Source organism: Psittacula echo, assembly GCF_963264785.1.
Source record: "Psittacula echo genome assembly, chromosome: 5".
Taxonomy (NCBI): Eukaryota; Metazoa; Chordata; class Aves; order Psittaciformes; family Psittacidae; genus Psittacula; species Psittacula echo.
The window spans coordinates 84,443,065-84,455,196 of NC_137739.1; the positions used below are offsets into that span (position 1 = coordinate 84,443,065).

The 12,132-nt window shown below is 52.2% G+C and overlaps 2 protein-coding genes across 3 annotated transcripts in view; one reads left to right on the forward strand and one right to left on the reverse strand.

The window, feature by feature from the left end:
• Window positions 1–10: 10 nt before the first annotated feature.
• ACP2 (acid phosphatase 2, lysosomal) lies at window positions 11–10,432 on the reverse strand. The gene is made up of 11 exons (XM_080617701.1): window positions 10,249–10,432; window positions 10,067–10,162; window positions 9,910–9,996; window positions 7,136–7,288; window positions 6,709–6,807; window positions 6,457–6,546; window positions 4,403–4,535; window positions 4,240–4,328; window positions 3,582–3,688; window positions 3,184–3,359; window positions 11–3,101 (listed from the first exon to the last, which is right to left on the reverse strand). The coding sequence occupies exons 1-11, from the start codon at window positions 10,348–10,350 to the stop codon at window positions 2,965–2,967; spliced, it is 1,269 nt and encodes a 422-aa protein (XP_080473827.1). The 5' UTR covers window positions 10,351–10,432; the 3' UTR covers window positions 11–2,964.
• A 116-nt stretch (window positions 10,433–10,548) lies between these two features.
• NR1H3 (nuclear receptor subfamily 1 group H member 3) overlaps window positions 10,549–12,132 on the forward strand; it is a 31,172-nt gene continuing 29,588 nt past the window's right edge. The window contains exon 1 of one of the 2 annotated variants that reach the window (XM_080617704.1): window positions 10,549–10,702. The gene's annotated coding sequence lies outside the window, so the exon portion shown is untranslated. The remainder of the gene's footprint in view (window positions 10,703–12,132) is intronic. The other variant, XM_080617702.1, reaches the window with a different exon arrangement.

Consider the following 12,132-nt stretch of genomic DNA (forward strand, 5'->3'; position numbering starts at 1 on the left):
AGGGAAGGATCTGGAGAACTGATTTAGTATTTTGGTCGTTTCTGGATCACAGGATACAAGTTCAGTGTTGGCAGTGGGCAGTATAAGCTGTGCAGGGCATTAGACTTCTACTTTGTCCTTCCTCCCTGGGTCTGATCTTGCTTCCCTCATTCTCGTTGCTTCCTTTTCTAGACAGTTGTGTCAGTACTCAGGCCTCCTCCACGGGGAGTTACCACCCACTTTCTGAGGCATTAGGAAAACTTCAGAGGTGTTCTCACATCCTGATGAAGTGACTGCTTCCAGCCTGCCACATCTGCTTGTCATCACTTGTCAGAGGTTACCACCTCCTGCAGTCTGCTGCGGAGCAGCTCCTGACAGGGTCCCCAGCCTGTTCTAGTCAAACTGTGCTGAGAAACCCTTTGCTAACAAGATTAACATCCTGAAAGGTGGAATGTTCACGGGGTGAGGCAATGGGTACCTCGGGGAACATCAGACTCTGTTGTATGCAAGCTTGGAGAATGTGTATCAAGACCTCAGGCTTAGCCTATTCTGTGCTTGCAGCTGTTAAAACTAGACCATTAAGAACATGATGCTGCCAGAGCTCTCTATCCACTTCATGGGATGCAAGGGCAGTATGATGCTGTAGTTCTTGTTCAGAGCTCTAGGCTTTTCCTTGCCATTAATGGGAGATTTTTGCAGCCATGCCTCTGTGCTTCAGAGCAGTGGCTAAAGGTGATGTAAAGCAGATGTGAGGAACGTCTTTGAAACATCCCTGCTCAGAGCCAAATCTCAAGACTGCTGTTAAACTGAAAGGTTTTGCTTTTTCTAGTTTGTTTACAAGGCTGCCTGGGGCCCTGCTGCTGTCCCAGGGGTTGGGGCTGGGATGGGCTCCAGGCCTGCTCACATTCTCTGTGTTCACTTTTATAGTTTCGCAGTATTGATATTAATAAAGTTTTGTACTAAAGTTCCTCAATACAGAGTGGCTGCTTTGAGCATCCTGCTGAACTGCTGTATATAGGGGCAGGAGCTGGACCCTTCTGCAGGAGCAAAGAGAGACCTAGAACAGTCGTGGAAGTATCATAGTACTGTGTCCGCAACAGACCATTCCACGTTGGATGGGTTGTGTTATCAGATCTAGCTGCAGTCAAAAGTAGTTTGTCTGAATTCTCTGCTGTAAGGGTGACTGTAGTTCAGGGAGTGACTTTGGGATGGGGTGCACTGCAGTTAGTGCTGCCTGTTTTCCAACACTGAGCATGCTGGTGCCCTGTGAGCTCTTAGAGGTGAGTAGTAGTTAGGTGCAAATTTGATTTTAATCATGAAATGTATCGGAACAATTACAGAAAATCATTCACAGTCAAAGTGTTTAAATCATCATAGAAACCTTTCCTCTGTGTGCAAAATTTGCTGACTTTAAAAAACAGGTCTGGGCCTCTTCAATGCACTTTCTATTACCTCTTTCTTGTGCGTATTCTCACGGGCAGTAGCTTTTTCTTCATGACTGTCTTGCTCTGCAGAAGACCTAGATTATATTTTCAGAGGACAGAAAGGTGAGGAAGATGCTGAGAACGGCAAGCTGCTTCTGCTGATTTAGTGTTCCCATGCTAGGAGATCCTAGTTATGGTGGAGGGAGAAGCTCCCATGGTACTCCAATAGGGGAAGAAAGGAAACATCTGTAATCTATGAGCAGGCTTCAGCTGCCAAGAGGGGAAGGGAAGTGCACCAGAAAGGGAAGTAAAAGTGGGAAGCGAATGTGCAGCATCACCAAGTGAAGAGCCTGTGCTCCTGGTGCCTGCCGCAGTCTCTCCTTTCCTGCCAAGAGCTCCAGGGCAGGTGGTGAGTTCTTGGCATGAAGCTCCTGCAGCAGCTGCACTGCGTACAGAGGCCAGCCCAGAAACAGAACCACGCTTTGGACAAAGTGCCAAACCCTGGGGCAAGTGAAGGTGGGGGGTTTCTGTTTGTTGTCCATCCAGTGGGAAAGGTAGGAAGGAAAACTACAGACCCTGGCATTTAATCTAGTCTTAGGTACAGCTCTGCTACATCTCTTTAATTCCAGCATAAAACCATTCTGCTGGTAAAGTATATTCCTTCAGCTCATAGCTGAAATCTGGACTGCCTGTGGAACTGGCTATTGCTGCAGTACGTACCTGAAGCTCAGAGGTGGTAAGTGAAATTCAAAGTTTGAATCTTTACACAGGGCCCAAGTTTCTAATCTATGGGGATTTTCCTTTCTAGAGTCAGTGTTGCACAAGAAATTGGGTGTGAATTTGCTGTGGCCACAGGAATTCATCTCTTTGATGAAGCACTTAGAGCTTCTTTGGATCATATGTAACCTACTCTGAGCTGAATCCTAGAAACTACTGCCAGTCTTGTCCTGATTCCAGGCCAGTCCTCTCTTGAGCTACAATGTGAGGAGGGAAAGAAAGACCAGTTGCCAGTAGCAATTACTTGGCAGCTACTTCAAGAAACAGTTTTGACCGTCTGCCATCATCTGCAGCAGCTCCCTCTGCATGGCCAGTAGATGAGTCTTGGTGCATTGCTGCTCCGCTCTGAGCCCTGCCTTCCCACCATCGTCACCAGCCCGTGGCTTGAGGGAAAAGCACTCAGAGGAGGTTGACCCTGAAGAAGACACTCAGCTCCTGACTGCACTGCATGCAGCACCTCCTGGAGGCCCCTCTGCCACAGTCATGGTGAGTGGCTCGCCCAGCTCCCACCGGCCATGTTGGGAATCCCAGGCTAGGTAAACTCCAGAGGACTGCGGGCACCACACAGTACACTGGCTGCAGAACTAAAGTGTCATTTCCGTTAGAGCAGCTCAGTTCTCCCTCTCTGGGAAGCTGCCATTAGCAAGAATCCAAAAATCAAGTCCTGCTTCATTCTGGGAAGCAAAGGCCAAAGCAAAAGAATGCTCAGTAACTGAAGGTGCCCAATCATCCTTAGGGGCAACTCTGCTCCCTCCTACTGCTTAGGAAGGAGTTGAAGCAACTGTCAGGCCTGTTCTTCTCCCTCATTGGAAACATGCCTGTAGCCAGGGTGTTGGGACTGTATGCGAAAGAGTACAGTCAAGAGGAGGATTATGAGGAGAAGGAGAATGGATCCACAGACAGCCAGACCCACGAACAGTTCTGCAAGGGAGAAAACAAGTGGTCAACATGGGATCAGCCAAGTTTCCCCCTTCTGCCACGCTCGGATCCAGTCTGGGCTCACCTGTGTCGTGCATGATGGTTGCTACCTGGCATTCTCGCTCCCAGTCCCGGGGAATAACAGGATCCGTGAGTTCCAAGAATCTTTGCAGTGGGCATTTATGCTGACAGCCAGGGATTGTCAGTGGAAAAGGTTCCTTCCCACTCTCATTCCGGTAAAACATCTCCACAGAGTAGTTACTGAAAACGAAACAGCCACGTTTAGGTTTGTTCTTCTTTCTCCAGCTGAAGTCATCCCTTCCCATAACCTCAGTGTGCACACGCTTTCCTTTACTCTGGTGGTAGTTTTCCTCCTAAGTCTGCCACTAGGAGCAAGATTGCAGCCCCTTAGGGTGGAGCCTGGTCTAAGGTACCTAACCCTTGAGGTGAAATCACAGCAGACATCTTTACTGCAGCCCTCACCCATCATCCTCTTGGTACAGCTCAAATAAATGACATGAGGCGTATGGTGGTTGAATCTTGTTGTAGACATCTAGAGCCATCTGCAGTGCCACAAGTGTAGTGTCATGCTGAGGAAGAGGGAAAAAAACCAAATCAGTCACCCTTAGGGATGTGGCAGCTCAGTCTGTACCAGTAATGGACAGGGAAGTGCTGAGGGGGTGTCACCTTTGCAACTTCCATCTGGAAGATGGGAGAGGAACTGTACCGCTAGAGTGGTGATCTGTGATGGTGCCAGGGGAGGAAGTGAAACATGGCTGTGTATCCTGAATGGTTCTTTAAGAATTAATCTCTAGGGAGCAATTTGGGAGACACTCAACTTTCCAGTCAGTCAGCTGCTGGGAACGGGAATGACTCTGCCTCACTGTGGAAACATCTGAGTAGCATCAACCCATCTACCAAATAAACACAGCAGTGGCTTATCCACAAGCCTGAGCTAATAGGAGCAAAGTGCAGGTTGGGAATGATGCCAGGTTCTGCACACCCCACCCAGCCAGAGGCAAAGGTGCATGTCCTGATCACTGCAGGCTGTAGAGAAGCCAGAACGGGTTAAAACTATCACCAAGCCCAAGTTCCCTGTGAGGAGGAGGAGACGGATAAAAGCCCCTGAGCTCTGACTTACCGCTGAATAGACAAACAGTTTCAGGTCCTGGTGGGCTGAAACATCTGCTGCTTTGGTTAGGTTTTTCCTTATGTGACCCAGCAGGACCCCTGAGGAAACGGAACAGCTACTAAGAGGCTGAAACTAGACAGAGCAGCATGAAGGTCCCTCCTGGTGCACTCACCGCCTTGCAGACGAGCTTTTTCTACCCGATCTTGGATCCCAAACAGAAATTCAAACCCAAAGTCTTTGAGTTGCTTCAGTCGAGTCATGACTTCTGGTGTCGCCCATTGAGGCAAGTCCATTTTGTGTACTTGCTAGAAAGAGAAACACAACACTCATCTGCGGGTAGCATGGAGCACAGGTTGATCAGAGGATGGGAGTCAGGGCGTCTGGAGTCCTGCCCATCCTGCTACTGGGTTCCTGTATTGTGTTAAATACGCCCCTTTCCTATTTGTGCTTCTGTCCTCACACTGCTGTGCCATGTACAGAGAATAGATGCAGAGTTTAATGTTGTTCCAGAAATTACTAATGACAAGCATGAAGAGTAAAATGTAGGAGCTACACTTCTGTGAAAGCACAACTCGAGTGCCAGATCGTGTTGTACCACTGATAACAATAATCTCAGGGCATTTACTTTACATGTGGCTGATTCTGCCCTGCAGATAACATTCAATCAAGAAGAAAACCAAGCACAAAACCCAACAGAAAAGATAAGGCAGCGAGCATGAACTCGAGGTTTCTGGTCTACCACTTCCCTGGTGGCTCCGAGGGCCACTGAAGGATCCTGGAGAAGGTTAGCAAGTGCTTTACAGACCTAACACTGGGATGCACCACTTACAAAGCCCCGCACGCCAACCCAGAACACACAGAACTGGGAAACAAGGGAAGAATTTGCTTTGTAGCCAACCCATTACAAGAAAGGATTAGTTATCCTGGCAGGCAAACAGCAGTTGTGGTTTCCTGGCATTACACGGAGCAATTTTCTATGCCACATCCCATTAAACTGCCAGAAGGTGAAGCTGAATATCCTTAAGGGCCCATTCTGAGTGGTGTGGAGAAACTCCCATCACAAACTCAGGTATTTAGTTAGTTTTTCAGTAAATTACAATGAGAATGGCTGGGAAGCTGAGCTATTTCTTATGGTAGAATGAATTTACTGGCTCAGATGAGAAAAACAATCCTCCTCTTCAGGGCAGTGTTTGTATGAGCTAGAAAAAGGAGGAAGCCCAAAGCAGGTGAGACCTGAGGGTATAGTTTTGAGGGTAAAAACTCCCCTTCTTCACAATGTCCTGGTTTCATTTTGGGAAGCTATTCTGCAGGTTCTTGGGGATTACAGGGGCTGTCAGCTGGCCTTTGGGACCCAGTGTGTGAGCTCACTGAGTCTTGAAGAAGATTTGATGTTCTTGATCTCTCTGACCAAATGATTTTTGTTACTAACAGAAGCTGTTTCACTGTTCCAGGAGAGACGACGGGGTTTGCGTATCACAGGGCAAATTTACACAGTGCAACACAGCTCTGGACTGGAATATTCTCAGCTTGCAGCATCTCAAGCTGCTGCTTTACATAGCAAAGTGCAATTCCATGCAGATTCATCTTTCACATCCCCAAAATAGTACATACCACTGTGTACCACTGCCAGCAAGCCAAGGAGTCTTGCACCTCCACAGGATTAGCACGACAGACTGCTCAGGTTTATGGCTTCCTTCACATTCAGTTAGTTTGACATGAAAGAAGTCTATTGTTACACACAAACTTGTGTGTGAGCACTGTAAGTCTTCTGGATACATAACCTCTACTTCAGCACTTATCACAGCACAGCTAAACCTGATCTTTTATTTGGCTTAAGCCTTCATAAGACAGGCTTTCAACAAAACTCCACGTGCATGCAGAGTCTCAGCTCAGCCTTGTTCACAGAGATCTAAAGATTTCAGCTGTGGTCGTTTCTAGTGACTTGCAAAAGAGGTATTTATTATGCAGGAGGAACTTTTTCTCTGGCACGATAACCTAAGCTACAAAGTGGGAGGTTACAGAGTGCCAAGCAGGTAAGTCTTGGCACATGCCTTTAGTGAGTGAGAACTAAAATCTAAAAGAAAGAAAAAATCATTATTTGTAACTGCAGGGTGGGAATGGTGAGAGGTTTTGGGGATTTTACGGGATTTTGCAAAGTAATTTTCTACCAAATCCAGAGTCCCACACACCAAATTCCAGTGGCTGTACGGTGATGGCCAAACTTACTTCACAGAACAGTGTGTCATACACGCTCCAAACACCCTCGAGAGACACATCCCGGATCCCAGTCTCATTTGCCACCATCTGCAGGAATTGCTGTAGGTATGAGAAAAGAGAAAGGCCTTCAGTTTTCAAGTCTTATGCTATATTATATGCACAGGTATTCCCACCCTCTTCCCAGAGCTCTGATTATATACAGGTGATAATACTTTAACTACAAGCCTAAGACCACCTTATCTCATGCAAACAATCACTTACCCAATTCTCTTTGGTCTTATTTATGTACACTGCTGAGTGCCGGGTTTTGTTCTGTAGCTGTTCATACCGTGGACAAGGGGTCAAAGGAAACTTCAGTAGCTGGGCAGAGACAACAAGAGCAGCTTGAACACGGAAGCACAGAACTTGCAGTCAAAAGTGCAACTGTAATGAAGCCCTGATGAGCAGGAGGCATCTCTAAACAGCCTCAAGTCCTGCCTTCAGCATACTCAGGTCATCTGCAGGCTGTTGGGGTGTTGCATCTAACATGCTGAGTGAACACAACCCCTGAATTCTCATCTGAGGACAGAAGAACCTTTGCAAAGAGGTCCCAGGAGGAATTTAACCTGAATCAAGACTGAAGCAGACTTCTGGAGAAGTCAGCATAACAACACTGAGCAGTCAGTGTGTATCCCTGAGCCTAACTTACCCTTTCATCAGACCTGGCCACAGTGTGCACAGGGATAGGCTGCCAGGAGATGTTGGGGTTGAAGATCTGTGCTCCCTCTGGGGGATACATTCCTGCCAGGTTGGCCTCCGCGCTCATCAGCGTCCGGTCATAGTCTGTGCTGCGGACGAAGATCTGCCAGGACAGGACAGTGCACCATTAGTAACGCTGGTGGAAGTGGTCAGGCTCCTTGGATGCACTCGCTGAGGAATGTTGCCAATTGCCCTGCAGCTGCTCACAGACCACAGGATAATGGGAGCTGAAGGGACTGAGCCTGCTGGCGTCAGCATGGCCAAAACTGTAAGGACAGACACACAGACAACTTCTGTGTAACACTGGAGTGGGTTGTTGTGGATCAGTGGGATGGGCAGGTGCTGTGCAGGGGTCACAGGTAGAGAGGAGTCTGAATACGGGGAAGAGTAAAAGAAGAGTTGGAGCACTTCTGCTCTGGAGCCAGGCTGAGAGAGCTGCAGTTGTTCAGCCTGGAGAAGAGAAGGCTCACGGGAGACCTCAGAGCAGCTCCAGTGCCTAAAAGGGCTACAAAAAATCTGGAGAGGGACTTTTTACAAGTAGTAGTGATAGGACAAGGATATTATTTGCAGGCAGCGACAGGACAAGGGGGAACGGCTTTAACCTGACAGAGGGGAGATGGAGATTAGACATTAGAGAGAAGTTCTTTACTATGAGGGTGCTGAGGCGCTGGCACAGGGTGCCCAGAGAAGCTGTGGCTGCCCCATCCCTGGCAGTGCTCAAGGCCAGGTTGGACGAGGCTTGGAGCAACCTGCTCTAGTGGAAGGTGTCCCTGCCTGTGGCAGGGGGCTGGAACTGTGTGAACTTTAAGGTCCCTTCCAACACAAATCAGTCTGGGATTCTATAAGAGCAAGAGAGAGATGCAGAAAAGGCTTCTCCACACTTTCCCATTTGTGAAATGAAGACAAGAGTGATCTGATTAATGGGAGAGGAGGAAAAGGGGGAGCTGGGATTTTATTTGATCATTGTGGACTCTTGGTATTAATGGACCAAGATTTTCTCATTCCAGAGCTCAGAGGGAGAGATCTGAGTCAGAGAAAAGAGAGAAACGAGAAAAATACAGGGAAGCTCAGCAGGTCAAAATGGCAAAACTTTGGTATAGTGATATCTGTGTGCTGAAAACACTTGGGAGGAGACCGGAGAGCAACCAGTCAGAAAACATGAGGAACTCACAGGAAATCATGAAGGAATGACCTAGAATCCAGGATGTTGAACCTGCAACAACCTGAATAAAAAGCCAGAAGAATGGAACATAATGTCAAGATAGGGAATCCTTTTAATGTTAAATGAGGAGAGAAAACCATGTATGCTTGCTGTGTAGAGCATTCCTCGAGTGAAGGGTGCCTCAAAACTTAACAGTCACTAGGAAAACAAAAAGTTGCCTTTTCTCTGATGGTTTCTACCCACTTTTAACTATGGCTTGAAAACCACTGCCCCTGTGCTCCCTACCCAGGACTGCTTCCATCCATGGTCAGCTCTGGAGAAACAGAAGGGAAATATTTTAACAGATAAGGATCTAATGGTGGAAGTGTTGCAAAAGCCAACCAAGCCCTGGGTGCTTCCTCCAGCCCCTCAGCCAGGGCTCCAGCCTGTCGCTGAGTCAGGTGACAGACAGGCACAGGGTGTCCCCCAGAGGCAACGCTTCTTCTAAGGGAGGTTGCTCAACTGGAGCAGGGCTTTGGGCTTGGTTTGCAGAACAGCTTTTGGTCGCATACACCTGGGTTTGTTTTTCCTTCTCGAACACGGGAAGGAAAACATTCCGTAGGCAAAAGCTTTACAAGAGCGAAGTATGTTTGGAAAGGAATGGCTGAGGAATGTTAAAGGATCCTGGCTGAGCCGATTCAGGAAGTTTTGTTGATGAAGCAAATGTCAAAGAAGGGGTGCAGCCTGAACTATGGCAGGCTGGGGATGCACCGGGGAGCCTGAAACGGGGGGAAACAACGACAGAAAGTTGTAGAGGGGCTCTCGGTGTGGTCAATCCCCCCAGGTGAGCTCGGATAAAACAACTGAGCCAATGCAGAGCCAGCAGTGGGGCACAGGGTCTGCCTGCCCGCTGCCCACCCAAACCCCGTGATGGCAAGCCTCTCATCATGACACTTGCTCATGTTCCCATTGACTCACAACCGTCAGGAGTATCTGGGGAGGATTTTTCATCTCCTTCCATTTGTGGATGTTTCACGTTTTCCCCTGTGCTCAGTACATGGTTCCACAAGGGCCCCATGACTCTTTACACAAGAAACCTACCCATGTCTCAAGAGCTACTGTAAAGTGTGGCAACACCCTGGAGAAAGAGAGGAAAATTAATAGCTTTGAGGGACTGAAACCATCGGTCCTTTATAGGTGGAAACAAATGAGAGGGTCACTCCCGGTTAGTAACTACTGCTTGTGCATACAGGCACCCATGAGATTGTACCTGAAGCGCCCCACAGAGCCAACACAGGTTGCATTCTTCTCAGCTGACGTGACACGCACATACACACACAATAACCTTACAACCTGGAGTGAGAAGGGAGCACCGGCCACCGCACAGCGTGCCTGGTGTACCCCTTGGGTCCCGAGCCGGCGGCTCCGGCAGCCCCACTGCGCACGGTGAAGCCGCTGCTCGGTCCCTCTGCTCCCGCCTGCGGTGGGGACGGGCTGGGAAACACAAACACCGAGACAAGACCCGGCCCCAGCGTTCCCCCGCCGAGGGAAGCCGCTCCCCGCAGCCCCCCGAGCCCCGGTACCTCCTGCCGCCGGTACATCCCGCTGAGGAAGCCGCGGTAGCGCTGCCGCAGGGCCCGGCCCAGCTCCCACTGCTGCCGCATCCCCACCTGCAACGGCACCGCGCGTCACCGACAGCCCGGGACCCGCTCCCGGTCCCAGCCCCGGCCCCGCACACACCTGCGTGAGCTGCCCGAAGCCCTGCGGCCACACATCCTCCTGGAAGGGGTCCCGCGGGTAGGCCTTGATGGGCGAGCGGTCCCCGTGCCGGTACACCTGCGGGCGGCACCGCGTCACACCGCGCACCGGGGCAGGGCAGCCCCGTCCCCTCCCGTCCCGCCGCCGCGCCCCGTCCCTCTCACCAGCGTTACGAAGCGGAGCCCGCGGGGCCGGGCGGGCGGCGGCTGCAGGCAGAGCGCTGCGAGGAGCAGGACGGCGCCCGCCCAGCCGCGCCCCGCCGCCATCACACCTCACCCGGGCCGGAACCGACCGGCAGCCGCCCGCAGGCCCGCACGGACGCGGCAGCCCCGCACACACCGGAAGCGGCCTGCGGCCGCCACAGACCGAAGCAGGCGGAGCCGGGGGCGGGGCTGCGGGCGGGGCCTGGCGCGCCGGCCGGCGGCGAGGCGGGGCGGGCGGCGCTGCGCGTGACCCGGGGCCGGGCCGCGCGTGACATCAGCGCAGCTCCGCCGGGACCCGCACCGGGACCGGATCCTCACCGGGACCCGCTCCAGGCCGGGCCGCCCCTCGCCTCCCGCAGCACCTGCGCACGGGGGGCGGCGGCCGCGCACCGCCGAGGAGCCGCAGGCCGCGCCGGTAACTTTCCTCTAGGCTCTGTTCTCGGGCGCGCGCCCGTGCCCCGTTCTCTGTCTCCCCCTTCCCTTCTCCTTTCCTCTCTTCCTCGTTCTCCTCCTCGCAGCCCCGGCGCGGTCTCTCCGCGTGTCCGGGGCTCCCGGTAGGGGATCGGGACGCGCTCTCCCGCCCCGCGGCCTGCGCCGGCCCGAGCCGCGCGGCGTTTCCTGGGACCCGGTGCCGGCGGTGCAGCGCCGTGTGGTGCTGCCGGGCCGGGCGGCGCTGGAAGGCGCTGGTAGGGAGAGTGGTGGCGGTAGCGGCCTGTCCCATCCCGCTGAGCTCCCCGGGCTCGGCGGGGCCGGGCCGGGATCCTCCGCGCTGTGGACGGGAGCCGGGAGCCGGTGTGGGGTCGGTGTTGCCGGTGGCACCGGGGCCTGGCCCGGCGCCTCGGGTGCCCATCGCGGCGCAGTGGGACGCGGTCCCTCAGTGGAATGGGCCGGGTCGGGCGGCCGCAGGAGGTGGCGGGACCTGGCACGTAAGAGCAGGGGTTCGGGGTGGGATGGCAGTTACCGTGCGTTACCGTTTGCTGTCCCCTGGGATGCTGCTGGGGCGTGCAGCACGGGGACGTGTGCTCGGTGGACACTTGTCAGCTGTCGTCTCCCTTTGTCTCCTCCACTCGACTCTGTTCTGTGCTCCTTTCACCCGTTGCATCCTGTCAGCCCAGATCCTTCGTAGGACGCAAAGGTGTCTGCGCAGCTGTCAGGCTGCAGGGTGCTGTTCAAAGGTAATGTTGCTTACACTGGTGGTGACACTGTGCCGTCTCCCTGACTCTCATCGTGCCACAGGTGTGTCAGGAGCGATGTTTTGCTCTGGACCTTGGGTCACCGGTGGAACAGCAATACTTTGTCTCCTGAAACTTCCTATCCCCTTTTCCTGGGAGCACAACCGGGCCCTTCTCTGCAAGGATTTCAGTGAGGGAGTCTCTCACACTGAGTCACGTTTCTGACTAACCCCTTGGATCACTTGTGTCAGCTGGTTTCTGGCTGCGACTGCAGGCTATGTTTGTCTGTAGGGAAGAGCTCTCTTGGCTCTGCTGCTCCTTCCAAGGATCATGGAGTATCTGCTGCTCCCTGGGTGTCAGAGAGAAGGTTACACCTGAGACAGTGGAAAAAGGAAAGCTGGTTTTTACTTTCTTTAGTGAGTACTGGGCTTGGTTTGTGAGTCTCAAGCAAGACATAACCCCCCTGCTGAGGTAGAAACAGGAGGGAAAATAAGTGTCTTTTAACTGAGGAGGCAAATGTGGTTTGAGTATTTCAGCCAGGTGTTCCTGAGCTCGGCTCTTCTTTCCTTCGGGCTGTGGAAGGAGGGCATTGGACATAGGACACATTGTGCCAGGACCAGATGGAGTTTGGCCTTGCTGCACTTCTCTGCTGTCCCACCTGTGGCACATGTAC